We start from the raw sequence: 25397 nt of genomic DNA on the forward strand, positions 1-25397 counted from the left end.
GACACTGAATCACATTTGATGTTGACAGTGAGCGGCATGACACCGTAAGCCACAAGTGGATGATTTGTAGCTGATTTTTAATGTCTGTCTAATAGTTGTGAAATGAGAAGTACTGGCTGCGTTGCTTTCGGTATCAGCACAGGGTTTTAAACATGAAGAGACCGCGGACGCTATTTTACTAACGTTGAGCTAACCGCAGTTAAACACTGACTGCTGTCACCCTTCTGGTGGTGGATTAGACTGAACATCTGACGACAGCTCTGGATACTTTAAAAGGTAATGTCAGTAACATGTTTTATTTTTCCTGGACTCCCTTTAACGCTGAGTCCTCAGCAAAACAAGTGTTTTTGTTTTTCAATGTTTCAATGTTTTTGCTGTATTAATATGGAGCTCGACTGTTTACCCATGGTATTGGTTGTGTTAGGCCTCAAGCCATGCCTCGGTCCACAGTTGGGCTGTGAATCCGCCAAAACGTTACTTAACCCCTCGGTAACGTTACCTCGAGCCAGTCGCTCGTAGGTGAAGTAGCGTTACAGTGAGGTTTACCGTTACGTCTTGTGTAAAAGGTCAGGAAACATTAGAATGTAGTTACAAGACATCATTTGGCTTGTAATACCATCCATAAAAACAATATCCACTGGATAAGCTTTGTCCGTCGTTATTCAGTTTACATTTGGCGCTAGGTTAACACTGTTAGCCTGTTGATTAACACTTGGCGTTGCGGTGTTTACAAACATGACACCAGCTAGCTGTGTAACTTAGCTGTCTGTGTTGTACTATCCACCTACATTTATGCTTAAATTTCCCCTGATATGAACAGCACGAACATTAGTTATGTTTAAACTAAATTATTTAGCTTTTGGTGTGCTGTGAATTTAGGTTACAGGAAGTTATGTCAGCGCGGAAACCTCAAACGTAAAGGCAGGATATTCACTGAAAAGCCAATTGAGTGTAAAGTGAGTTAAAGTGGAGCCAACCTCCCGGCTTCATGCCTGACAATATGGTGTTAGTTTGTAATCATATCACAACCACTCCTATCAGCCAGGCTTACGTGCTGGGTCCCGTCCCCCTAGCTTGCTGACAAAAGGGATATCACCACACCTCCACCTCCATCCAGCTCTCCACTTACTCACAGTACTCTTCAATGTGTCTCTTCCTCCAGGTCTGAGTTACAGACATGCACACACCACCTCGACAGGACTATGTGTCTATAAACTTTGCTGGACAAAGAAGTGGAAGTTACAATAACAGTAAGCAGTGGAGGAGGCAGTCATGCTGGAGGGTAAGTGAGTTGCATCAATGAGCTGCACTTTAAGGCATTTCCCTTTCTCCTCTTTACAGTGCTCTGGTTTCTTACCCAATGCTGGCTTTAGTGACTGACATGCTAACATATCTGGAAAAGTATATTGCAGATCTGAAGAATGCATGATCTTCTCCTTTTCTGGCCCGTGTTTGGTGTTATGCCTGTGATGTAATATTCAGAGTTCACTATTAACTCTAAGGGCTGGGTTATTTTAGAAAAGAAATGTCATACAATGGCTCTTCAAGCATCGTTAGTGAGAGTCCCAAGTTCATGTTTGTCATTCAATCTTTTGAACAAACAGGTGGAACGCAATTTTTCATATTATTAGATTAGATTAGATTAGATTAGATTAGATTGAACTTTATTGTCATTGTCAGAGTGCAGCACAGAGACAGCAAAATGTAGTTTAGCATCTAACCAGAAGTGCAAATAGTCCTAATATCCAAAATATAAATGCATGTAAGTAGTGCAAAGTGACATGAGGTATAAACAGTATTAGGCATGTACAGGTAGTGCAAGTAATTTCTATGAAACCATAAAAACATGTGCAACACGGTATGTAAACAAGTGACATGTGCAACATATTTGAGATATTACAGTTATTCTTTGAGCAAATGCTGTAGAGAGGAGGGAGAGCCAAGCTGCAAGTTAGTTACCTCATGTTCATTTTGGTCAGCCTTTATTGGCCAGTAGTTGCTTTTTTGTACACTCGCAGCAACAAAGCATCGTTGTGCTTGTTGATGATTCACACATCTCGGTACAAATGTGCGGTTGAACATTCCTTGCTGCTAAAGTAGGTCTTTAGGAAGAAGTTGTGTGGATATAAATCCAGTTCTTTGACAGTGTGTAAGCTGTTATAATGTACATACTTTACTGATGTTACATACAATTTCTATACCTTCACTGTCCAAAGATATTAAGACATTATGTAAAAAACGTACAGTATTCAAATCTAGAAATGTATTCTATTTGTCAAAGCAGGTCAGAGGGGTCTTCTCACAATTCCAGGTTGTACTTGTGCCAATTTAAAGTAGTGCATTCAGCAACTTATTTTGCATATTGTATACTCTGTATACCATGTGATTGTGTACTTGTTACACTAATTTAACGGCCAAGTTAAGTGGAGGACTGACGGTGCCATAACAGAATATGTGTATGCAGGGCCACTGTTTAGAGGTTTGGGTTAGGTGCAAAAGGGGAGTTAAAGCTACCATGGCATCACAACAGTGTGACTCTTCTGGTAGCCAAATCAGACTGTAACTGAAAAAAAAAAATTGATTTGTGCAACCCTAGTAATAACCCAGTCCCAGTGTACTGAGGTTTAAGGCGGTATGGTCTGTTATTAGAAACTGCACCTCACATGATCAATACACCACAACAGCTTTAAATTTTTTGTCCTCTGCTTTGTGGCAGTGCTGCACTTGAGTGATGAGACCTGACAGTTGTGTGTGTGGTCCAGAAAATTCTGCACAATTGAAACTATAGAAATTCTCGTGGAACTGCATAAAGTTGACATTATTCTCCATCTCTTGATCCTCTCTTCTGTGTGCCTGCAGAAATGGAAGCAGCTGTCCAGGCTGCAGCGGAGCCTCATCCTCTTCATCCTTGTCCTACTATTTATTTGTGGAATTGCCACCTATCCTACTGTCACTGAACACCTCAGCGGTAAGGCTCTGACACATTACACATCTCCAATGATACCCCATCAGTCTGAGCAGTGTCATGCTATCAGAAGCTCCTGTGAGCTGGACTTATTGAATCCCGAAAGAGTGTTATTGTCAACACGTCTGAATATTAATCATTCATCAGTTTGACAGGGGCTCCTGTGGGCTACTAACCCATGAGCTTCAGTAATAATTAGGATAGCCTGCCACCCTTGAGCTATACTACTGCACTACTGTAATACTTTCATACTAATCTGTTTGTGTGTGTGTTGAGGCCTTACAGAAGGAGAGCAACATACAGACAGTAACAGCGTCTTGAGGCCCGTTGTCCCACATGTGCTGCCTGAGCCTCTCAAACAGGCCCGACCACCACTGCCAGAACCAACCTCCAAGGTTTCTATGTCTCTGCTTCTGTTCTTTAAATGGTAGCACAGCCATCCTAAAGAAATTGAAGTACTTACATTTTTGGAAAGTGTGCACTTTGCTGATAATCGTTTTTACATTGAATGCCAATGTTAATTTGGATACACGATGGTGATATTCAGCATCCTATCAGGTGACTGTAGTGTCACTAAAATGTACAAAATTTTAGGTGGTTATCAAAGTGAGAACACTGTTTTGTAGACGTAGAGTTGGTGCTCAGATGTGTTCAGACTTGGAGTTGGGCCACAGGATAGGAAAGTACATTGCTGACTTCTTCCCTTTTGGCATCAGATAGTATCAACTCTGGACCATTGACAGGAAGTGTTTATCTTTCTGAGCTGACTTCCTCTGCATTGAAGAATACCCACTCTGGTATTTCTCATAGCCTGATGGCTAATTCCTCAGGTTCTTTTTCATGACATGACAGCTTAATAGCTATAGCAGTTTGCTAAATATCAAATCCAAGTATAATCATTTTACATTCAGAATTTCACCAGCTCTCTACAGCCTAAGCTAAGATGATGACTGCCTTACACAAACATCAAAACCCTGAAGATCTAAAGCCGCCTTCTTACAACTGAAGATAATTTTAGTCTCAGATGGAGTTAAAGTTGAAGTACGTGACTTGAATTGCACCTGCTAGTTATTTTAAGCCTAACCACAACTATAAATGGATTGCTAACAATAGGCAGATGCAGTGCAGAGTGGTCTGAGCAAGATTTTTGATCTAAAATTATGCCTGTTCCACTTTGGAAGTAACACATCTACAGTGAGCTGTAACGTTCAGTATTGTCAGTAGTGGACATCTAATCCATGTTGGAAGATATGCTGTGATTCTTACAATATGCTCATATATGCAAAGTCAGTTCATCCACTTTTAAAAAAAGCACATTATCTCAATAGTTTTAGTGGTATCTCTCCATACAGACAGTTTTGGTCTTATGTGTCCAGGTTTTGAGATATTTGTCTCTTCGATTTCCACTCCAATGAAGGTGAGTGGAATTCAGTTTGTGGTTCAAAATGCTACACAGATGAGGCTTTGTGTAAATCATTGTTCATTTTGTTAAAGTGCAGTTTAATGTAATTACGCTAAGACTGTTTATAATGTCCTAAATTACTTTTCAAAAAGACACTTGTCAACCAATCAGAAACAAGCTCTTTTTAATGTTTGTGGTATATTTTTGAGTTTTCCCCTGTTCTGAACTTTATGACAGCATAACATTAATTGTAATGTCAGCTCGCAGATTCATTCACAGCACAATTATACTAGTAATTCATTCAAAAACTGAAGTTGATGGAGTTTCACTGATGATGTACTGTTTGAAATAGACACATACTGTATCTGAAATCAAGCTGTAATATCTGCAGATTAGAAATGTGTGAGTGTTTGCATGTAATATGGATCAATCTGCTTTTCCTTCCTAATAGCTTGGTTACATGAAGTAGAGATTTGAACGATTAACTTGTCTTGTTTATGTCTCCATTTGCCACAGAAGAAATTATCCAATAGGAGAGGACCACCTGTCCTTCAGAATCGTCTTCAGAAGAAAGGAAATGCATCAGATACAGTGGTTGATGACAAGGCAGCTGAAACCAAAAAAGAAGGCGAGGACAATGGAGTCATCAGGTGAGACTTGGAGTGTGTGCACAATAAAGCTAGTATTGTTTATGTATGTATTTGTATTATTTATTTATTAATTCTGTGGTTATATTCAGCTGGCGTGGGGCGGTGATTGACACTGACCAGGCCACAGAAGGCACCAAGGATGAGCAAAACAGTGAGGATTCACCTGCCAACCAAAAAGGAAAGCCGTCAAAAGAGTCAGGTGTCTGCCGTTTTATTTACTAGTTTTCATTGAACGTGTAACAAAATCAAAACAATTTTAAGAGGCTTGACTGTTTGAGTGTGACAGTGTGTTTAATATCCACCTTACAGTGTAATTGTAACTTAAATAATTGGAATAGTTAAGGTACCTTTTTTTTTTCGTCAGTCGACTTGGATGGGATAATAAACGGCCATCTTGTGTGTGTTGTGTGTTTAAGAAGCTAACTGGCCTGAGGCAGTGCAGCAATCTTTTAGACATGCATGGAAGGGTTATAAAGACTTTGCTTGGGGCCACGATGAGCTCAGGCCCCTCTCCAAGTCCTACAGCGAGTGGTTTGGCCTGGGTCTGACTCTTATCGATGCTCTGGATACCATGTGGATCCTGGGACTTAAGGAAGGTAGGCTCTCCTTTGTGCTTTCCAACACGTCAAAAAAAAAAACCCCAACAACATCTTTTTGAGCCAGATAGCTGTGGTCAGAGCCAGTGTCACAGTGTTAAAGTATCAAGTCGTCCCCCAAACCTTCTCAGACAGCTCGTGCAACATAAACCACTTCTCCACTGTTGATCAGTATGTTTAGGATGTTCCAAGCACTCAGAGTTTTTCAACAGCAGAGCTAAATACATCACTTGTGTCACAAACTCTCGTCCTCATATGTCCAAAGTTCAGTCAGAAGCAACATATTTAGTGATTTATTGTTGAAATGAAGGTAGTGACAACAGTGAAAACAAGAGATGAAACATTTCATCATAATATGTCATATGTAGTTTTCTCAATATTATCAACAGTAATTTTCATGGCAGTAGGATTTTTATGGCATTTACTATTTTTTTAATAATCTGTACAAATTTACATATACAATGTTGTTTTTCTGTTCTGTATCCTGTACACTTTTTTTATTTTGACCTCTTAATGCCACTGTGCTTGCTCTTTGTAATACTTGCTGGCTGTAATGACTAAATTTCCTGGTGTGGGGTCAATAAAGTCTTATCTTATCTCTTATCTTAATGAGCTGAGTTTACATTTAATCTTATTTTAAAGCAGTGAAATTTCTAAAATCATTTCAGATTGTATTAGTTTGTTTATATATTCGTCTGTGTTTATTCTCAAAATTCTCTAATGTGTTGTCACAGAATTTGAAGAAGCGAAGGCGTGGGTGGCCACAGAGCTCACCTTCAACAAGAATGTAGACGTCAACCTGTTTGAAAGTACGATCCGCATCCTAGGAGGCCTGCTGAGTACCTATGCTCTGACTGGAGACTCCCTTTTCCTCGACAAAGCTGTGAGCCCACAAATGTGCACTCATTTTAACACCTTGATGTCCATATAAAAATGAAATGCTTGCTTGCGAATACAGCAACACTTTCTCCATGTTGTTCAACTGACAGTGATTGTGCAGACAGAGCTGCACCTCACAAGTACTTGCTTACTTAAGCCCTTGATTTGAACATCCCTATCATCTCACACTCCTTACCACTGACCCCAAGGTAACTATTGACCCCAGGCTGCCAAATAGAAACAAATAGTGAACATTCAGATCAAAGCCTGGAGATACAAGAGCTGTAACTTTAACTTAAGTGAGGAGCAGCTCTTTTAAACTTTACACAGACATAAATGTGAAATTGAAACAGGCTGTAAACCACAAATCAAAGCGCTCGGCTGTTTGTGGTTTTCATGCATTTCAGTTGCAAATGCCTGCATGTAATCTGCAGTCTTCCTCTGCAGAAAGACATCGGCTCTAGGCTGATGCCAGCCTTCAACACCCCATCCAAGATCCCATACTCTGATGTGAACATAGGGAAAGGCACAGCCCACCCCCCTCGCTGGACCTCAGACAGCACTGTGGCGGAGGTTACTAGCATCCAGCTGGAGTTCAGAGAGCTCAGCCGCCTCACCCAGGAACCACAGTACCAGGTAACTGAGATACAAACTCTCTGATCCAGGGTCTGCCCAAAGAGTTTCAAGAGTGACACTTAGGCTCAGATTTCCATTTGTAATATTGCTAAAGTAACTTGATGCCATGTTTCTCCTGATATTACATTATGACATTTCTATAGGGCCCCATTAAGTCTCTTTGATTTTTTTCCAGAGATCTTTTTATTACTTTACGGTGTTTAAGCATGTGGTGAATGAATAGAATTTCAACAATTTGTTGAAATAGTATTAAAAAATTATTCCATATGGATATCAGTGAATTTGATGTGGCACAACATTGTTGTGTTTGACCAGAAATGGAGGTAGCATTTTTTATTTTTTCCAAGAGAATATCTGACTCTGCATAGTCAACAAACTCTTGGATCTGCCGATGAGATTACACTTCTGAGAGTATGTTGAAATGATGAGATCTTGCTAGCATGCTGCTTCTCACCCTCACCTCTTCAACATGACTGTGTGTGTGTGTGTGTGTGTGCGCGCGCGCGCGCGCCTGTGTGTGTGTGTGTGCCTGTGTGTATTTGAGTGTCTCACTCCAAAGCATAACAGTTTTTTTCCTGTTCATTCAGCTAAGTTGCTGTGAAAAATACTCTTATAATGACAGGGTAGACCCAGATTTTTTAAAATTGTATCCATGTTTTGGCAATCCCACAATATTTCACATTTTACATTTGATTAAGTTTTTGTTCTGAGTTTCCACCTGTGTTTTCTGTATCGTGGAAATTTGTATCGTGCTGTTTTGCAACTGATATTGCAGTATGAACTTGGCAGTTCCTGAAGATTGTTATCACTCAAGTTACTCAAGTACATAATTATTTCAGTCCGCCATCAAGCTGAAAGCACTGAGTTCGATGAATTACAGCTGAAGCTGATAAAGTACAAATGAGCCAAGTGTAGCTGAGCCTAATAAGATGAGGACAGTTTTTAGGGGATTAATGCTTTCAGTGTAACAAACTATATACCTTATCCTGGGGCCACGATCAGGCTAGAGTTTTTTTTCTTTGTTGTTTTTAGCTAAATTGTCTTACCGTTGCTTTATCCATCCAATAGTTTTGTGTGACGTCCTGGTGTGTCATGAACTTCACAGCCTCACTGGATTCTTAGTGTGGCTATAGACTGTCCAAAATCGGAGTTCTTCTTGTGTAGACAGTGTGTGCCTTAGCCTTTTCCAGTTTGATCTTATATGCATTGATTCATATTGGGTTTGATATCAGCTGCTGCTTTCGTTGCCTTGCAGCAGCCATTGTTATCTCTCTCATCGGACTGTGGATAGCTGTCATCTACAGGCTAATAATTTCGTGGGTCACAAGAGATGGGCCACATTCGAAACCAAGAAGTCTTGTTAACATGGTACGTGCCTTAGTCCACAGAGCTGCAAGGATTACCCTTAAAATCAAGTTTTGAGAAGACATTGAAAAAAAAACACACTGATTGTTGGCATGAGAATGTATTGGACATGGTAAATGCCCAGCCAGCTATAGTCTTGGTCAGTGGAACAGTCCAAACCCAGTCACCTTTACCTTTAATCTGGTTGCAGCAGTACCTACAACCCAGTCATGTTCAGTCATTTACGTTTGGTAACAGGAACAAAACACATGAACCTTGGGGTTTGGTTGTGGTACGATTACTGTGTAAGCAGATGCACCAGATGGTTTGCCACACAGACCTGGGCAGTCCTCAATGGAAACTCTTTGGAAAAGGGCAGGCACTTCCAGAAAATACTTTGCAGACGATTGGCTGAACCATCTGTTTATCACGGTCTATCACTGGCTAACTTCAGATCAACAAACCATATGATGAAGTAGGAGAGTATAAAGCCTGGTTTAGGCTTCTGCGTCGCTTCAACGCCGTACCTACGCCGTCGACGCAGACCCTACGCCGTAGCCTGACGCGCACCTCCAAAAAATCCTGACGTGAACGTCGAGGACTGTGATTGGTCCGTTCAGAACGTAATTTTCGGTTCAGTCGCAGCCCTATGGTCGCAGCACAACAACACCGCCCTTTTCAAAGTTTCTGTGGTGAGAGCTACAAGAAAAACTGGACCAAGCCGAAGAAAGAATTATCGAGGAGGTACGCAAGTATGACCACCTCTACAACTCCTCTTCGCGGCAGCAAGAGCCCCCCGAAACCATACAAAGACACAGCCACACCCCCCTAGCGGCTTGGCGGTGAATTGCGGAGCAACGCGTTCCCTCGACGCAGAACTACGAATGCTCAGTGACGGCGTAGGGTGTACGCCGTAGGTACGCCGTCGCCGCGACGCAGAAGCGTAAACCAAGCATGCCCACCCATAGCTGTTAGTAATACCTTTGTAAGACACTGGTTGGTTCTCGTGCCTGTGCTTTAGCCACAAGCACATATTTTGAAACCTGGTAAGATGGATTCTCCCGTTGCGTGACCAGCTGTGATTTCATGATCTCGCAAATCCAGCTGTGATTGCGACTGTTTATAGAATTCACTGATAGTCATAATATTATTGCGAATCATAATATTTAACTATTATGAAAAGAAACAGTGAAATGATCCTCAGTAGTTTTTGTCTATAAAGATTTATTATGGTTGGTAAATCTAAATGGATGGAGGGCACTCCTGTAGTTCCAGACTAAAGGCTACCAACATTTTCAAAATATTCCAAGTTGAAAATTGCAGTGATTGATAAAATGGACACTGATCCTTCTCACCGTTTCCTGCATTATACATCCATTCTTTCTTTTTAATTTCTAGTTTGGACCTTCACCACGAGGGCACAACATGCACAGGGTCCCCCCCGCAAATCACACTCCTTTCCATGTTGGCACATTAACTAATCAGTGGGATTTGTTTGTCAAACAATAAGCATTTGATCCCTCATTGAATTTCCATTGACAAACACTAACTTTATTCTTTTTTCCTTTTTTTCTTTGTATTGGAGCGTGTAACCGGATTGGAGGTGTTTCTCCCAGGATTTGTTTTTGCCCACAGAAGCCATTCCTCTGAATTGGCTTGTTCCTTATTCAGAAATATTGCAAGGATTGAACAAAATTGCAAAGCTCATGTAAATAATATATTTTCGGAACTGCAAGATTTAGCACAGATCTGCAGGGCCTGAGGGTGTATCATATATTTTCAGTGGAATGCTTTTGGACCCCCGGTCGTGAGTAGAAACTGGGCTGATCTCCAAAAGGTGTAAAGTTAAAGATGAAACATTCTTTTCAATATTTTAAGCAAGATGAATGCATAATTTTTGTTTTGTACAATTTTAAGAGTGAGTAAAAGGAAAGGAGCACTATACAGAAATTTGGGCACCCCAAGAGATTTGATCTGTCAAGTAACTCTTACCAAGGTCTCTGGCCTTAATCAGCTATGGATTTAGGGCTATGGATTGTTCACAGTAATCATTAGGAAAAGCCAGGTGATGCAAATTTCAAAGCTTTATAAATACTGTGACTCAAACCTTCCAATAACCAGCAGCCATGGGCTCCTTAAAGCACTCTGAAATAATTCATGCCCACAAAGCAGTAGTGCTCTGGAAGGCCAAGAAAACTGTTCATTGGATAGCTAGAAAGCTCCCAACCCTATTTGACTGCAAAAGAGCTTCATGAAGATTCAGGAGTGGTGGTGGACTGTTGTATTGTACAGTGACACCTGCACAAATATGATCTTCATGAAGAGTCATCAGAAGAAAACCTTTCCTGCATCCTCACCACAAAATTCTTCATCAAATGTTTGCAAAGAGGATCTAAACAAACCTGACTCATGTTGGAAACAAGTCCTGTTGACTGATGAGGTTAAAATAAAACTCTTTGGCCTCAATGAGCAAACTCATGTTTGAAGGAAACGGCGTGCAGAATTTCATGAAAGAACACTTCTCCTCCTGTCAAGCGTGGGGATGGATCGATCATGTTTTTGGCTTGTGATGCAGCCAGTAGCATGGTGAACTTCTCACTGGTAGAGAGAAGAATGGATTCTTTTGAAAACAAAATGGGTCAGAATCTCCCAAACAAGATCTGAAAGACTGTTAGCTGGCTACAAAAAGCCTTTACAAGCTGTGATACTTTTCAAAGTAGGTATTCCTAAGTACTAATCATGCAGCATGCCCATGCTTTTGCTTCGGGCCCTGTTTGTTATATTAAATAGTATATAAATAGTAGTTGAAATAATAATAATAATAATAATAATAATAATAATAATAATAATAAAATAGTATTTTAAATAGTACACTCTCTCCCAGGAGAGTGTACTATTATGTGTTGATTGTTTACTAGGTTGGTTTTCAAAACAATGTGCACTGAAACACAATCAGTAAAATGTTACATACTTGTTCTTAATATTCAAACCTATTTCAGTACCTCAGAGCCAGATAACTAATTTTTTTTATTGGTAGACGTTGTATGAGTAAATTTATTAATTCGGGTGATTGGTTTTTGCATCTATATTGCAGAAACATTGTTTATTAAATCTATTGGCAGGGTAGTGGTGGTTCAACGTTTAAAATTAGTTTACTTTTAATCTAATTTTTTTTTACCTTTTTTTTTTTTTTTTTTTGACCTGGAATCAGTAAATAACTGTAATAAAGATCTCCCACAGCTTAACTCATCTGACCTCTGACCTTTTTGTTCCAGGCTGCAGTGGCAGAGGTTATGAAACAGGTTCACAAACTGGATGGTAAGTTGGATGGTCTCGTGCCCATGTTCATCAACACAAACAATGGACAGTTCACCCATCAAGGCATCTACACACTGGGAGCCAGAGCAGATAGCTATTACGAATACCTGCTGAAGCAGTGGATCCAGGGAGGCAAGAAGGAGGACCAGTAAGTTGCACTGTATATATACCCAGTATTCACTTGCATGTGAATCAAAGTGAAATTAATAAATATTGTAATTAAATATGACATTTCATACAATAAAGCATCATACCTGTGCTTTTGAACAGTTAGCCCAGGAAGGTCCTCTGCATACAACATTTTTACAGTTCATACAAGTGCAGCCATCATTTTTAAATGCCCTTTTCCTTCCTTCCAGGGGCTGTTGGTTTCACTTTATTTCAGTTTTACAGCTATCAATAACTTGTAACTTGCTCAGAATGGCATCATCATAATGAAACACACGTCTACACTGTTGTCCTTGAAACTTACTTTGGAGTTTTAAATTGAGTCGCATTAATACTGGAATGTCACGGCTGAAATGGTAACTAATGATGTGTTGATCTGAGAGGCTGGCACAGTTTGCTTGCCATAATATCAGTCTAACAAATGCAAAAATGTGAAGAGGACATTTTAGATTGACACGTTTATTTTTCTAATACAGTACCAGTGTTTAGAGCCTTCACTGCCCCTACAATAGAGAATACAATACAAACTTGTTTGTAGTAACCTTACTTTATTTTATATGTAGACTAATGTCAGACCTCACCGCCATCTCCTATTGACAAGCATGTGTTGGCCACAAAAAACATGAGAATGGTTCTTAATGTTAACTAAAGGCCTTTGATTCCACCATCAGAAAGGGTGCTGTGGCATCTTTCAGCCTCTCATCTGTCCTCTTCATCCTGCTGCTGATGTGAAGATGCCCCCTGTTTGACAGTTGGTAGAGACGAGGCTGGTTTAACTTGAGATCTGGTGCAAGATCTTTAATGTAGTTGTCAGCAGCAGTCATGTTCACTCATACATTTGGTTACAGGAGCAAAATGCGCAAACTTTTTGGTTTGGTTCTGGTGTGATTTCTACATAACCTGACACACCAGATGGTTTGTTACACAGAACCATCTGGGAAGTCATCCCTGTAAACTGTTTGGAAAAGGGCAGGCAGAAAAATGCTTGGCAGGTAATTGAATGAACCATCTGTCTATTGCGTTGTGTCAACCGATTAGACCAAGGAATCGTATGTTGTAATAGTACTCTTGCTGAAGCTAGCTGGGACAAGAGTTAAACATCTTTTCCATGGAGAGAAGCCCTCAGTGCCATTATTGTTTTGGTTCGGTTTTGTTTGGAACATTTGCACAAAAAGGGAGGCGAGCCATGGCTTTAAAATATCTAAATCCTTACAACAGTAAAGGTAACAGCTGCTAGCTTGTTGATGTTTGTGCCACTTGAGACCTGGTCAGGATTAGGGCAATTTTCCATTTTCATTATAGATTAGCATGTAGGTTGCCAGCTCTGAGGTTATTGTTGTTTCCCATAGCAACAGGGATTTAACAGGCAGATAGTTGAAAGGGTCACAGTCTGCATCCAGTTAGTAAGACCATTTTAGCTACACATCAGTACCTAAACACACCATTCCTCTACTTTGAACTGTTTGAGATGTGCGCTGTCATTGGATGATCCTAGCCTAAAAACGAGTGATGTAGACCAGCGGGTTTGTTGTGGGAAGTGAACCTCTCCTGGTACCAACACAATAGTACATACTGTAAGAGGTAGTTAAGTTCAGCAACTGTAACGTGGCTACATAACCATAACAGTGAATGAAAGGTTAGTATTGTGTTCAGTTCATGCACCTTTACTGCAGTGTCCTCCTGCTTTCTTCACAGCAGAGTTATATGAAATTCTTACCACGTATAAATACTACCAGTGGAAACACTGAACTCGCTGCTAGATAAGCACAGTGACAGTGCACAGTGAGGGTCAGTCAGAGAATTGGATACATCTCTGACTGTAGCAGTAAAAAGTGCAGCTACAGGCTACCGGTAAGCTATGAAGTGAAATGTTGTTTTCTTTTTTCTTTTTTTCTTCACACTGGACGCGTGTAAGTAGGTGGGGTGGACAGAAAAATTGTCCGGTCTGTGGCTACGACATTCCTCTGTTCCCTCTACACTGTGTGCCATGTTTGTGTGTTGCCACAGCAACAGAGGCTTTGTTGTTTCTGCGGTGGTTTTTTATTTTACTTGCATCTAATTGAAACACCCATACTATATTAGTGTCTTGACATCTGTGAGAAAAATCATAAAAATCACTGGTGATATGAAGCTAGTACATTATTTATATTCCTACATGCTATATGTAGATATGGAAGACACAAGGTTGTAAAGTTTCCTACAACTTTAAATACTATGGCGCGGTTACAGGCATTAAAAAATGTAACATTACAGTTTTCTAAATCTTCTTGAACATTATGATTAAAATCTGTACAGACCTAAAAAAAATTGTTAGTGGACCACTGTAGTGTAACACTTTAAGGGATATTCCACAGCAGTCCTCACATTTAAGATGCTGAATGCATCTCAAACTGCTAGAGTAACTAAAAATGATCAGTGCCTTAGTAAAATGATTTATTTTTTTTATGTCAGTTGACTGACCAACTAAATGTTACAGCTCTAGGTGTATCCCTACCACATATATTGATTTAAAATTGACTAATATTGACCCAATATTAGAACACTGTAGAAAGTGTTTACGTCATTCTGTCAGCTTTAGCAGCATTCAGTTACTTTGGCTCTGTGAGTGGAACTGATGAAAGATGAATAAACTGGGACAACAATCCCCTCCAAGCACTCACGACTGCTCCAGGGCACAGGCTTAGTTTAAGCAGCTTTGAATGTCTGAATTATTTGTTGGAAGTGTGTTTTTGTGTCACTTCAGGGTTTTGGCCTACATTAGTTGACATCTACGTTGGATTCAAAGGAGAGTGTATTTATATATGTCCAGGCTTCAGGCACTGAATTAATCATCAGAAATCATCTGCTGCATGTCTGCTCAACAATAACGTCATACTCTGTATCTGTATATAACAGAGGAAACTGTCATCCTTATTGATGACATGCAAGTCTCCAAAGAGGTACATTTCTTCATTCTGCCAGCTGTACTCCCTGTGGACTGTCATTGTGTGTTTGGTGTCCCCATTCACTGTACAACATAGAATGTTGTTCCTAAAATGTCATTCTGTGTGTGTGTGTGTGTGTGTGTGCGTGTGCGTGATTTTTTTAGGCTCTTGGAGGACTATCTGCAGGCAATAGAGGGTGTAAAGAGGAACCTGTTACAGAAGTCTTCACCTAATGGCCTCACCTTTGTTGGAGAGCTCTCACATGGACAGTTCAGCCCTAAAATGGTCAGTGATATTCAAAACCAGCTTAAGCTTCTCCTGCTGGTCTGTACTCTTTTAATAATAGTTAATCCATTACCTTGTCAGATGCATTAGAATTAATGTTCCCTTCAAGTTGGACCGAGTCTGTTCCAGTCTGGGTCAGTTGGTGTTGACAGTTGGCAGATAAAGTGTGTGTGGTGTTCAATGATTGTAATGTATGTCTTAATGACACAAAAATCCATTTAACGATCAGAACAACCAGGTTCATCACCACATTGTCAGCACATATTACCACACTGCCACCAAACAAGTACAATAAATACCAAAGCAAATCATCCACACCAAAAATGTGCTGACAATAAAGTGCTGTTCAGTCACTAAAATCACTGAGTGGTCAACATTTAATAGCTGTTGAACAACACCAAAAAAGTCTAAATTTAGACATGTTCAGGTTTAGTTCACAGTTAAGTTCCCAAGTCATTGCTTTGTCAGCCTGCCCAGCCCTCTGCTATCTTCAGCTCATATTCCTTCTCTCTCAATATGCTCACTCCACATTGTGATTTCCCTGTGGGTTAAGTCAGAGAGAAGCTGTTATTTTGTCATCCACTCACTGAACTACAGCAAACTTTAATTGATAATTAAAAGTTTATAAGGAACATGCGAGAATTTGTCCCACATTAGCAGGATTTTGGCAGTAAAAACTGCAGACATTGATTGCGGAAATGTATATTTGACGATGTAAAGATCCAGCATATTGAAGTCTCTTCAGTCATAATGACCAGTGAAAAATCTTCCTCAGTTAGATGTGAAAACATTCAGCTCCATTTGCTGTTTCCGCCATCACTTCTCTGATGTCTGCCCTCTCTGTTGCTCTTGTCTGGATTTGGTGAATGAAGAGTTTATATCAACAATCCAGAGTTAGAGGTGATAGTTGGACTGGAGCAGTGAAAAGACATATCAAAAAGCTTTTGGTGAATTTGATTTTGTTCTGTTGTGTGTGAACAGTGTGTTTTACAACACAATATGGACCAACTGTCTGAGCTGTGTAATTTGGTTTAAGTGATGCTTGCTATTATACATTTTGTCATTCCTCTAAGAGATGAAGATAATTGATCAACTAGGACACTGCAGATGAAACTAAATGTAACAGAATGTTCTATCACAATGTATCTGTTAACCCAGCTGTCTGTTTACTGTGTTATGTGTTTTTTTTTTTTTTTTTTTTTTTTTTTTTAGGATCATCTAGTTTGTTTCCTACCGGGCACTCTAGCCCTCGGTGCTCACAATGGCCTGCCTAATGATCACATGGATCTGGCTAAACAGCTGATGGAAACCTGCTACCAGATGTACGTCCAGATGGAGACTGGCCTCAGTCCAGAGATCGTCCACTTCAATATGCATGAGGGCAGCACCAGAGACATCGAAGTAAAGGTTGGTAGAGACGGTGCTGTCAGAGTGGGAACAGAAAGTGTCCGCTCCTAATTACGCAGACCTGTCCTTTAAAAACTTTGACTCTTGTTCCAACAAACTAATTTTGCGTCTTTCTTGATAAGGGCATTGCCTAAATGCCTGGGGCAAAATCTTGAAGAGACCCTAAAGTCCCACTCACCACATACAAATTTGTCTGAGGATATTGGGGAAAATGTTCTACTGCCTACATCTACAGATGTTTACACTCAGATGAGGCTCATCATTTACTGTTTGTGTCTGCTTTTTATGCTATGATAGCTTGCAGACAGACACAACCTCCTGCGACCAGAGACAGTGGAGAGTCTCTTCTACCTGTACAGGTTCACCAAGGACCAGAAGTACCGGGACTGGGGCTATGAGATTCTCCAAAACTTTAACAAGTACACTAAGGTCAGTAAAATGAAGGCTGTATACATTAATCATTTGCAAATGTTGCAAGCATCAGTGTCTTAGGTGAGCTTTTGTAGGACAGAATCATATTAAAAGCAGCTCTGTTGTCTAATGCACAGCTGTCAGGGGTTCCTTACATGATAAGATTTGATAACATGTTGACATTAAGTCACACAGCCACAGTCCGCATACATTACATTGAAAAAAGCATTAAAAAAGTAAAGAAAAATTGAAGTGGAAAATTGGAAGAAGAATGTATTCTAATCCATATGTAAAAAAATGCTGTTTAAACAAATAGTAAGTAGTTACACAAATGACACCATGAACTCTTCTGCAATCCTGTTTGTATGAATTTGTTTGTGTGGATTCATGGTACCTCTCTCAAGTCTCTCTTCAGTGTCATTACAAACAGTTGAAACCTTTCATACAGGTTGACCTGCTTACAGTAATGGACATTTTGTTGTTATCCTGGGACTGGAATTTTCTACACTAACACATCATTTTGTTGTTGAAAGTTTAAAAGTTGCAGTTGCTTTTCGGTGTCTGCATGAATGATTGGGAAATCCATGCTCTATGTATTGGTCACCACTTTGCTCAGTTACATTTATGTAAAAGGGTCCATCTGCAGAGCTTTTCAAAGCTAACTGTGTATGAGGATTAATTGTTCAGGGATGCCTTGCCAGTATATTGCAAAGCACCAGCTTCCCTCTCGTGGATTAAATGAAATAAACATTATATCCTCTGGTTTGGAGTCTCTGGCTCAGGTTTAAAATTTGGCAAAATCAGTCAGGGTTAGCTGGATTGGGTCATAAAAATGTGCTTCAGGTTGCGTTGAGGTATCAGTGCAGATCCATCTCCACCCATGTAACACCACAACACAGGCCGAAGACAAGCAATGTAATAACAGGATCATATTTTTACTATACGGCTCCCCTCAGTATTGTTCTGCTCGAGTGTGTATTTTTCCTGTTTTTTAATGGCTCACAGCAGTTCTGGTCAGTATGTTATTATTTAAGCAGCCAATCATAAACTTAAATACACTTAAATAAGGCTTCCCTGTCTTAATCACCCTTCCCTGGTTTAATGTACTCACCTGGGGCCTCATTTATAAAACATTGCGTAGAATCCATACTAAAAGTGTGCGTACGCCCAAAAGCTGAAAATGGCGTACGCCAAAAAATATTCGGATTTATAAAACGTGCGTACTCACACCTGCACGCAATTTTCCCTTTATAAATCACACTCCACCTGGAAGATTGTGCAGGTGGATTCACCTCACATCCCGCCTCCGACACACCCACATTTTACCATGAATGGTCAATGCAAAGTACCTCATGAATGTCTTTGCATGTAAATATGCCTGCTGATCAATGGCATTTTACGTTCGATCATGGCAGAGAAAAGAAAAAGAAATTTTACGGAGACTGAAATCGAGGTGCTCGTGGGTGAGGTGGAGGCCAGAAAGGATATTTTGTTTGGTGGTCACAGTAGTGGCGTCACGAATACAATAAAAAAAAAAAAGAGTGGCGGCACGTCGTCACCGCAGTGAATAGTTCCAGTGCCACAGAGCGATCTGTGGCAGAAATTACAGATCCCTACACTACTGTGCGTCAGGATGAATGAGTCATGTGTTGACCCAGGCCACCGTGCCACTACGTTCGTCAAGATCATGTCCGAGGTACAAATAATTTGTACATTGAGTGAATGCGCATTTTTTCGATTCACATAAGCAAATTCATTTTCACTCTGAGCCCTTATAGCAATGTGAGTGCAGTCAATTGCGTCGATTATATTTGGGAAACCGGACATTGCTGCAAATATCCCAGACCTAAGGACACAATTTAACTGAATTATATCATACCCAAAAGGGGCTTTAGACAGACAATGTAACATTATATAATATTAATCATATCAAACACTTACCTGTCGGCTAATTCCCACTGAAAGGAGCCAGTCGCCAGAAACCCCAGAGTGGTCAGCACCTGGATATGCACCGGGATGGCGCGGTTCCGGTGGGTGGGTCTATCTAACACTGGGCCCAGTTCAGCACATAGATCCAACAGCACCGCTCTAGGGAATCTAAATCGGCTTATTAGCCAGTCATCATCGTGGGCCAGGGAATCTCCGTGGTCCCTAAAATTTCTCTCCATCCTGATCCTACCATTTGCGTGATCTTCCAGCAGTGCCAGCGCATCCATTGTGCAGCATTACGCACGAGTGTCACCGCACTATTTATATGCTTGCTCAGCAAATTGAATGATTGTTACACACCTTGTCAGAATTACTACTAATCCATCAGTGCCATCCACCGCTCTGTATCATTTGAAGATGGAAGTGTGATATATGAACATTGTGCATACAGTAGTAGGCCTAACAGCTCACTAAAGGAACACATCTATAACACTGCAGACTTGGGTGTTTATGATAACACGGGTCTATAAGTCTGATATGTGATGACATTAAATGTATGAGATCAATCTGGCTTCAATTCACCACCTCACCATCTGCACCGCCAGTTTCCCCGTCTCAAAATGTTTGTACGCAAGCATCAAAGTTGGCGTACCGGTGCGCACATTCTCACGCTAAGTTTATTTTTAGAAATCACAACCTTTGCGTAGGAAGTTGCGTACGCAAGTTTCAAGCCCCGTTTTGTGCGTAAGCAAGTTTTATAAATGAGGCCCCTGATCCCTGAAAAAAAATGGAAATGCAAGGGAAAAAAAGAGAAAAAAAACACAAATAAAAAAACACAAATGTAATTCAGTTATTTATAACACTCTTAACATTTTTATGACAGACTACTACAGAATGGTAAAAGAGCCAGGATCGGCATATTCCTCAGACATAGTTTCAAAAAATAACTATAACCCTAAAGTCCCATTTACTAAACTTATTATTAACAGCTCTCTGACTTCTGGCATCTTTCCAAATGGTTTCAAACATGCAGCCATTCAAATGATACTGAAAAACAAATCTAGATCCTCTTTTGCTTAACAATTACAGACCAATTTGTGCTGGAGAAAATCATTTCAACCTTTCAGTTAATCTCATTTGTGAATAATACTAATATTTCTAATAGTTTTCAGTCTGCTTTCAAAGCTCACCACAGCACTGTGACAGCCCCTGTGAAGTTCTTCCAAAGACCCACTTTTAACTGCTGGTGATGACTGCTCAGTCCTCATGCTTTTAGATCTCAGTGCAGCCTTTGACATAGTTGATCACTCTGTTTCATCTTGAAACCTGGGTTGATCAGAAGGAAGTAGCTGTACAACTCTTCTTATCTTACCAATAGAACTTCCTCTTTTGTAGAAAATGCATGTTCTTCAGTTGCTCATTATAGCTGTGAGGTTCCTCAAAGGTCTGCTACGGGGCTTCTGTTATTTTAATTTATTATTATTATTATTATTATTATTATTTTTATTATTATTATTACACATGCTTACTGTGGATGACACAAAGTTATACAGTACATCCCTTTTCAGTCCAGTTACTCTAGCAGTTTAGAAATGCTTCTTGCCTGCCTCAAGGATGTCAAATGAAACTAAATAACAATAAATTGGAGATCATAGCCATTGGCTCAGCAAACTCTTTCCTGCATGGTCTTTAGCAAGCTTGGCTCCCTTACTCTCCAAGTGAAGCATGTTGTTCACTCATGCTTTTTTCATCTCGTAACAATCTCTACAGTCAGACCTTTTTTTATCTTTTTTATCAGATTTACATCAAGTTATAATTTATTTTTCGACGTTTTTACAAGGTTACAATTTATGTTTTTGTCTTTTTTGCCTTCTACTGTAATGCACTTTATGCTGGTCTCAGTCAGAGCTCCCTTCAGTGACTCCAACTGGTGTAGAACGCTACCACCTGAATTTAGACAGGAACTAAGAACACCTTACTCCTGTGTTATTAACTCACACTGGCTGCTGTTTTATTTCATATTGATTTTGAAATTTTATTGATCACTTTTAAAGCGCTAAATGGCCTTATTATTATTTAAGAGCTGTTTATTCCAGTCACTTCATCTGTGCTCATTAACATCTTCACTTTTAGTAAACTCTTGATAACTTAAATAGAGTGAATGGATTGTGTAAATGTAGACAAATACCTGTGTGTTTCCCCACAGGTTTCCTCCGGTGGCTACACCTCCATCAATAACGTGCGTGACCCGGACTACCCGAGCCCACGAGACAAGATGGAGAGCTTCTTCCTGGGCGAGACCCTGAAATATCTCTACCTGCTCTTCTCAGATGACCCCAACCTCATCAGCCTAGACCAGTATGTCTTCAATACTGAAGCTCATCCTCTGCCTATATGGCCTTCCACTGTGTGACACACACACACACACACACACTCTCTCTCTCACACACACACACACACACACACAGGAATTCAAGTGGCAGATAAAACTGTCCATGTAAACACAACAAACATCTCAGGGTTGGTCTGATACCAAGATAATTCCTTCATCTTCTGTCTCAGTGACTGAATGTTGTTAAAACTTCAATCCTGAACACAGATGGACAAAGCCTCCTTTTTACAGTTTGAATCAGCTGTTTGCTCTGCGCTGATAGCCATGGAAAAATGACGAGCCTACTTCACTTTGTGGCTATGCCTTGTTTATTTATTTGACTGGGCGTTTTCATTGCATGGACTTCTGGTAGTGACAGAGTTTGTGCTGGAGAAGCAGAGGAGCAGAGGTTCCTGTCCTCATGGCCACTCAGCATTGAAGAAAAACAACCTGATTGTGACTTGAATCAAAGATGTCTTAATCACATGTTATGGGGATAAGGAAGAGTGTCAGGTTGGACTGATACAGGTGTTTGAAAGCTGATATTTTCAGTTTAAAGCCAGTCAAAGCTTATATTTTGATTACAATTGTGCACACTTATGAAAATTACAATTTTCATGTCAGAAGAAAATCGCCAGAACACTTTTGAGTCTTATTTTTTCATGTCTTCATTGTATTCTTTTCACAATGGCAAGCATTTAACAGCGTTTAACCCATTATTAAACAAAGCCTGTATCTGCCCTGGTGGTGTGACCCCAGGGCTTGGAGTGACAGCATGATGGTTACCTTCGTAGCAAAACGTTCCCTGACAGCAACCACCAGCTGTTTGAATGGCAACCAGCCCCTGCCTGCTGCACCTACAACCTGACCGCTCAGCTGACATGTTTGTATATGGGTGTGACTCTTGCAGGGTTATGAGAAAAAAAAGCTAATTCCTCATCACACTGTGCAATATTGTCATTATGTGCCCTAGCTAGAACTGTTCTCAGATGCCCTCCCTCTTGTGCTTGAAAATGGGAAATACTGTAAAGCTGAAGCTTCCTTACAGGGCACGATTGTGCCCTCAGTCCGTGTATTTGCTGTCCCATGCTGCGTTCATGTCATACAGGATACGTGACCTTACTCCATGAAAATCCCACTTTAAGTCAAGAAGAAAACATTGCATGGAAAGTATTCACGCTGCAACATGATTAATGGATGACACTGACCACTGGTGCTGTAAAAGAGTCTGCAGTGACAAAAACTTAACAGACAAAATATTTATTATAGGGTTTGGTGATATAATGATTTTTACTGATATCAGTTTGTCAGAGACTTTCTTGTCATGCTTTTGATCGGTTCTGGAAGCAACATTCAGATCCTTTGCATAAGTAAAAGTACAGAGGCATTATAATACGTAGAGGCACTGCGTATTAACAGTGAAAATCCTCATGGCTCTAAAGGAAGGACCCACCAACTGAATGGATTTTGTACAACCTGGCAACCTTGAACTTGATCCCAATATCCTATGATTAATCTGCAGTGTCTTAGTAAATGACTGAATAAAGCCACCAGTTACCTATAAATAATTTCCCTTAAATTACCCAAAATGCACACAAATTAAAACGTTTAACATTTTTTGTATATTTAGGCTGTTCAGGTCATATTTGACGCATATATGTTGAAACGGATTTTTGCGGGGCAGCTGTGGCTGTGGATTCAGTTGTCCGCTTATCAGAAGGTCGGTAGTTCGATCCCTGGCCTCGGCAGTCTACATGTTGAAGTATCCTTGGGCAAGATACTGATGGCTCCTGGTGCTGTACCATCGGTGTGTGAATGTGTGTGTGAATGGATAACGCTCGTAATGAGGTGGCTTGTGTGAATGCAGACTTGTGTTGTATAAGCACTTTGAGTAGTCATCAGACTAGAAAAGTGCATAGCTTTAAATCAAAACTCAAAAAATCCAGAAATAAATCTTCCTCTACCATTAAATGAGAGTGAACCTGAACTTGCAGCAATCAGTTTTTCCATGTTCCACTCACTAGGCAGAGCTGTTGTTCAGGAAGGAAACATGGTGGCACCCAGCCAGCTGCTTTAAATGAAATAACATGTTGATCATGTTGCTGTGTGTGAACACATGGTCAGTCTGGCATGTTTGGCTGGCTTAGGACGAACTGAAAAGCAATTGTCCTTCCAACTTTTCTTGTCTATTCCCGTGAGACATGAATGCAGCACCAGTCTGTACTGGAGACTCAGATGACCTTGGTCTGATTTCAGTTGTTGCCAAGCAGCAGATTTACTTATGAACTGTGAAGCTTTTTTTTTTTTTTTTTTTTGTTATGAAAACAGCAACGGGTTCTTTTCATAATTGATTTTTTTTGTGCTGAGCAGCTGCTTCTTTCATAGAATGTTCCAATTATTTCTTGTGTCAGTTCCCTTTGTATGTTGTTGACTAGAGTACATTAGTTTTCTTTCAGGTGAGAGAAAGAAGTTGTGAGATTCAAATAGAAAATTAAATTTGTGTAATATATTGATTTGTAGTCTGTATTTAAAGGTATAATTGCTGCATTCTTAATACAGTGAGCTCTCCTTGTGCATTTTTAGTTTTTGTAGTAGTAGCAGCTTCAGAGCAGCTTGCAGTCATTCTTGTAAATATTACAATATTATTTACTCCATAGCTCCACTTGTTACTGACTCAAAAAATTTCATGAAGTTGTATTGAGACCAAACTCTTGTATATTCTGTGTATTTTCTTTCTCCCTTGGTGTTGTCTCACGTGTGCCTTTAATGTTGCTTCAGACAACATTGAAAAGACAACCGCTAACTGTCTGTTATTGTCCATTTCTGTCCATTCAAGCTGTTGTGTTGCTGATTTGCTCCAGCATATGGTCATTGTGATCGCTGCAGTAAGGACTGTTTCTACAGTAGGACAGTGAAATAAAGGGGTATATTTTCAGCAGTCCCTCAAAGCATTTCTAAACTTTACATAATGCTAATCTCTACCAGTGTGTGTATTTAAATCCTGCCTACAAGGGCTCTGTGTGATCCCTCCCTGGATGTATTTCAGCATAATTCCTGAGCCAAAGATATACTGAAATCTAATCAACCCTGGTGTTTGATGTTGTTTAGGGTTTTAACGATGACAAGCCATTTCTCCTAGGAGACTAGGAGATATGTTCAGTCCTTTTGCTAACAATTCATCAGTGTGGGTTTTGAAGACTGATGCTAATACTTTAGATTACAATAAGTGATGGAGGCTGACCACAGAGACACAGCTGTGAAAATACAGAAACACATTTCATTCTGTTGTCATCATAAGTTTATTTGTATGACAACCAGAATGCACATTAAAGTGTACTTAAGCCATAGTGGAAGGACGCCAGCCTCATTTCGACCACCATATAAAGTGCAAGAGAACACAGCTGTCATGCAGGTTTTCCATCTCATCACATATTTGAAGAGTTAAAAGCCTGGAGTTCATCTTGGAACAGCTGATGGAGTTGGGGGTGGGAGGTGCCATTGCTCATCCACTTACAGGGCTCTTGGGTACTGAATTTGACTTTTTTTTTTCCCAGGGCTTTAGAAGTTTGTTACTGTGCGAAGACACACTGCCATTTTCTAGTTTTGAAATGTAACATGACCTTTGACTATAGAGTGATGTGGCCTATTTGACTGTCATACACAGTCATGGACAAAAAATGTTAAAGCAGTCTGGTCTTGAAACATTTGGGAACGGCACAAAAAGTACATTTGCAGATACTACTGCAATTATTCAAACTATGGTTTTAGAGCCACATGCTCACATTATGCTAGATTTACTGTAAATAGAAGACTGCTAGAAAAGGTTTGTAGGGCTTACTGTCAGAGAACGCCTATGGTCATTTTGACTTTTTGAATTTCCAGAAATACTCAGACCACAGTCAGGTTAGTGGGTGGTGGAGCATTGGTTTGTTTGTTTGTTTTTTTACATGTATTTCAGACTTTCTCGAATATACACGATGTACTGTTAATGTCATTGTGACATTGTGAATAATGAACGCTGGATCGGCTTTAATTTTGTAAAGAAAAATGTAAAAATTAAAGAGATTTTATTGAACAGACAGAACATTTGTGTCCATCATTGACTCATAAAA

General features: G+C 40.0%; 1 protein-coding gene across 4 annotated transcripts; it reads left to right on the top strand.

Moving 5' to 3' along the window:
* On the top strand, positions 1–25369 carry man1b1b (mannosidase, alpha, class 1B, member 1b). Of its 4 annotated transcripts, none has more exons than XM_076730281.1 (14): positions 1–276; positions 1163–1282; positions 2860–2968; positions 3242–3360; positions 4884–5017; positions 5107–5216; positions 5434–5613; positions 6348–6496; positions 6940–7128; positions 11748–11938; positions 15047–15167; positions 16380–16574; positions 16872–17003; positions 21121–25369. In XM_076730281.1, the coding sequence occupies exons 2-14, from the start codon at positions 1178–1180 to the stop codon at positions 21325–21327; spliced, it is 1941 nt and encodes a 646-aa protein (XP_076586396.1). In that variant the 5' UTR covers positions 1–276; positions 1163–1177; the 3' UTR covers positions 21328–25369. The 4 variants fall into 4 exon arrangements, with proteins under 4 accessions (XP_076586396.1, XP_076586398.1, XP_076586397.1 ...); XM_076730283.1 differs by having other exon boundaries at positions 12–276; positions 5437–5613; positions 21121–21475; XM_076730282.1 differs by having other exon boundaries at positions 12–276; positions 4887–5017; positions 21121–21475.
* Positions 25370–25397: the final 28 nt, after the last annotated feature.

Source organism: Chaetodon auriga, chromosome 5 (assembly GCF_051107435.1).
Source record: "Chaetodon auriga isolate fChaAug3 chromosome 5, fChaAug3.hap1, whole genome shotgun sequence".
NCBI lineage: Eukaryota > Metazoa > Chordata > Actinopteri > Chaetodontiformes > Chaetodontidae > Chaetodon > Chaetodon auriga.

Coding starts and splice junctions, on each gene's coding strand:
- man1b1b (XM_076730281.1), top strand. CDS start 1,178: ATGCACACACCACCTCGACAGGACTATGTGTCTATAAACTTTGCTGGA. Junction 1,283..2,859: donor GGAGGCAGTCATGCTGGAGG/GTAAGTGAGTTG, acceptor GTGTGCCTGCAG/AAATGGAAGCAGCTGTCCAG. Junction 5,217..5,433: donor AAAGCCGTCAAAAGAGTCAG/GTGTCTGCCGTT, acceptor TGTGTGTTTAAG/AAGCTAACTGGCCTGAGGCA.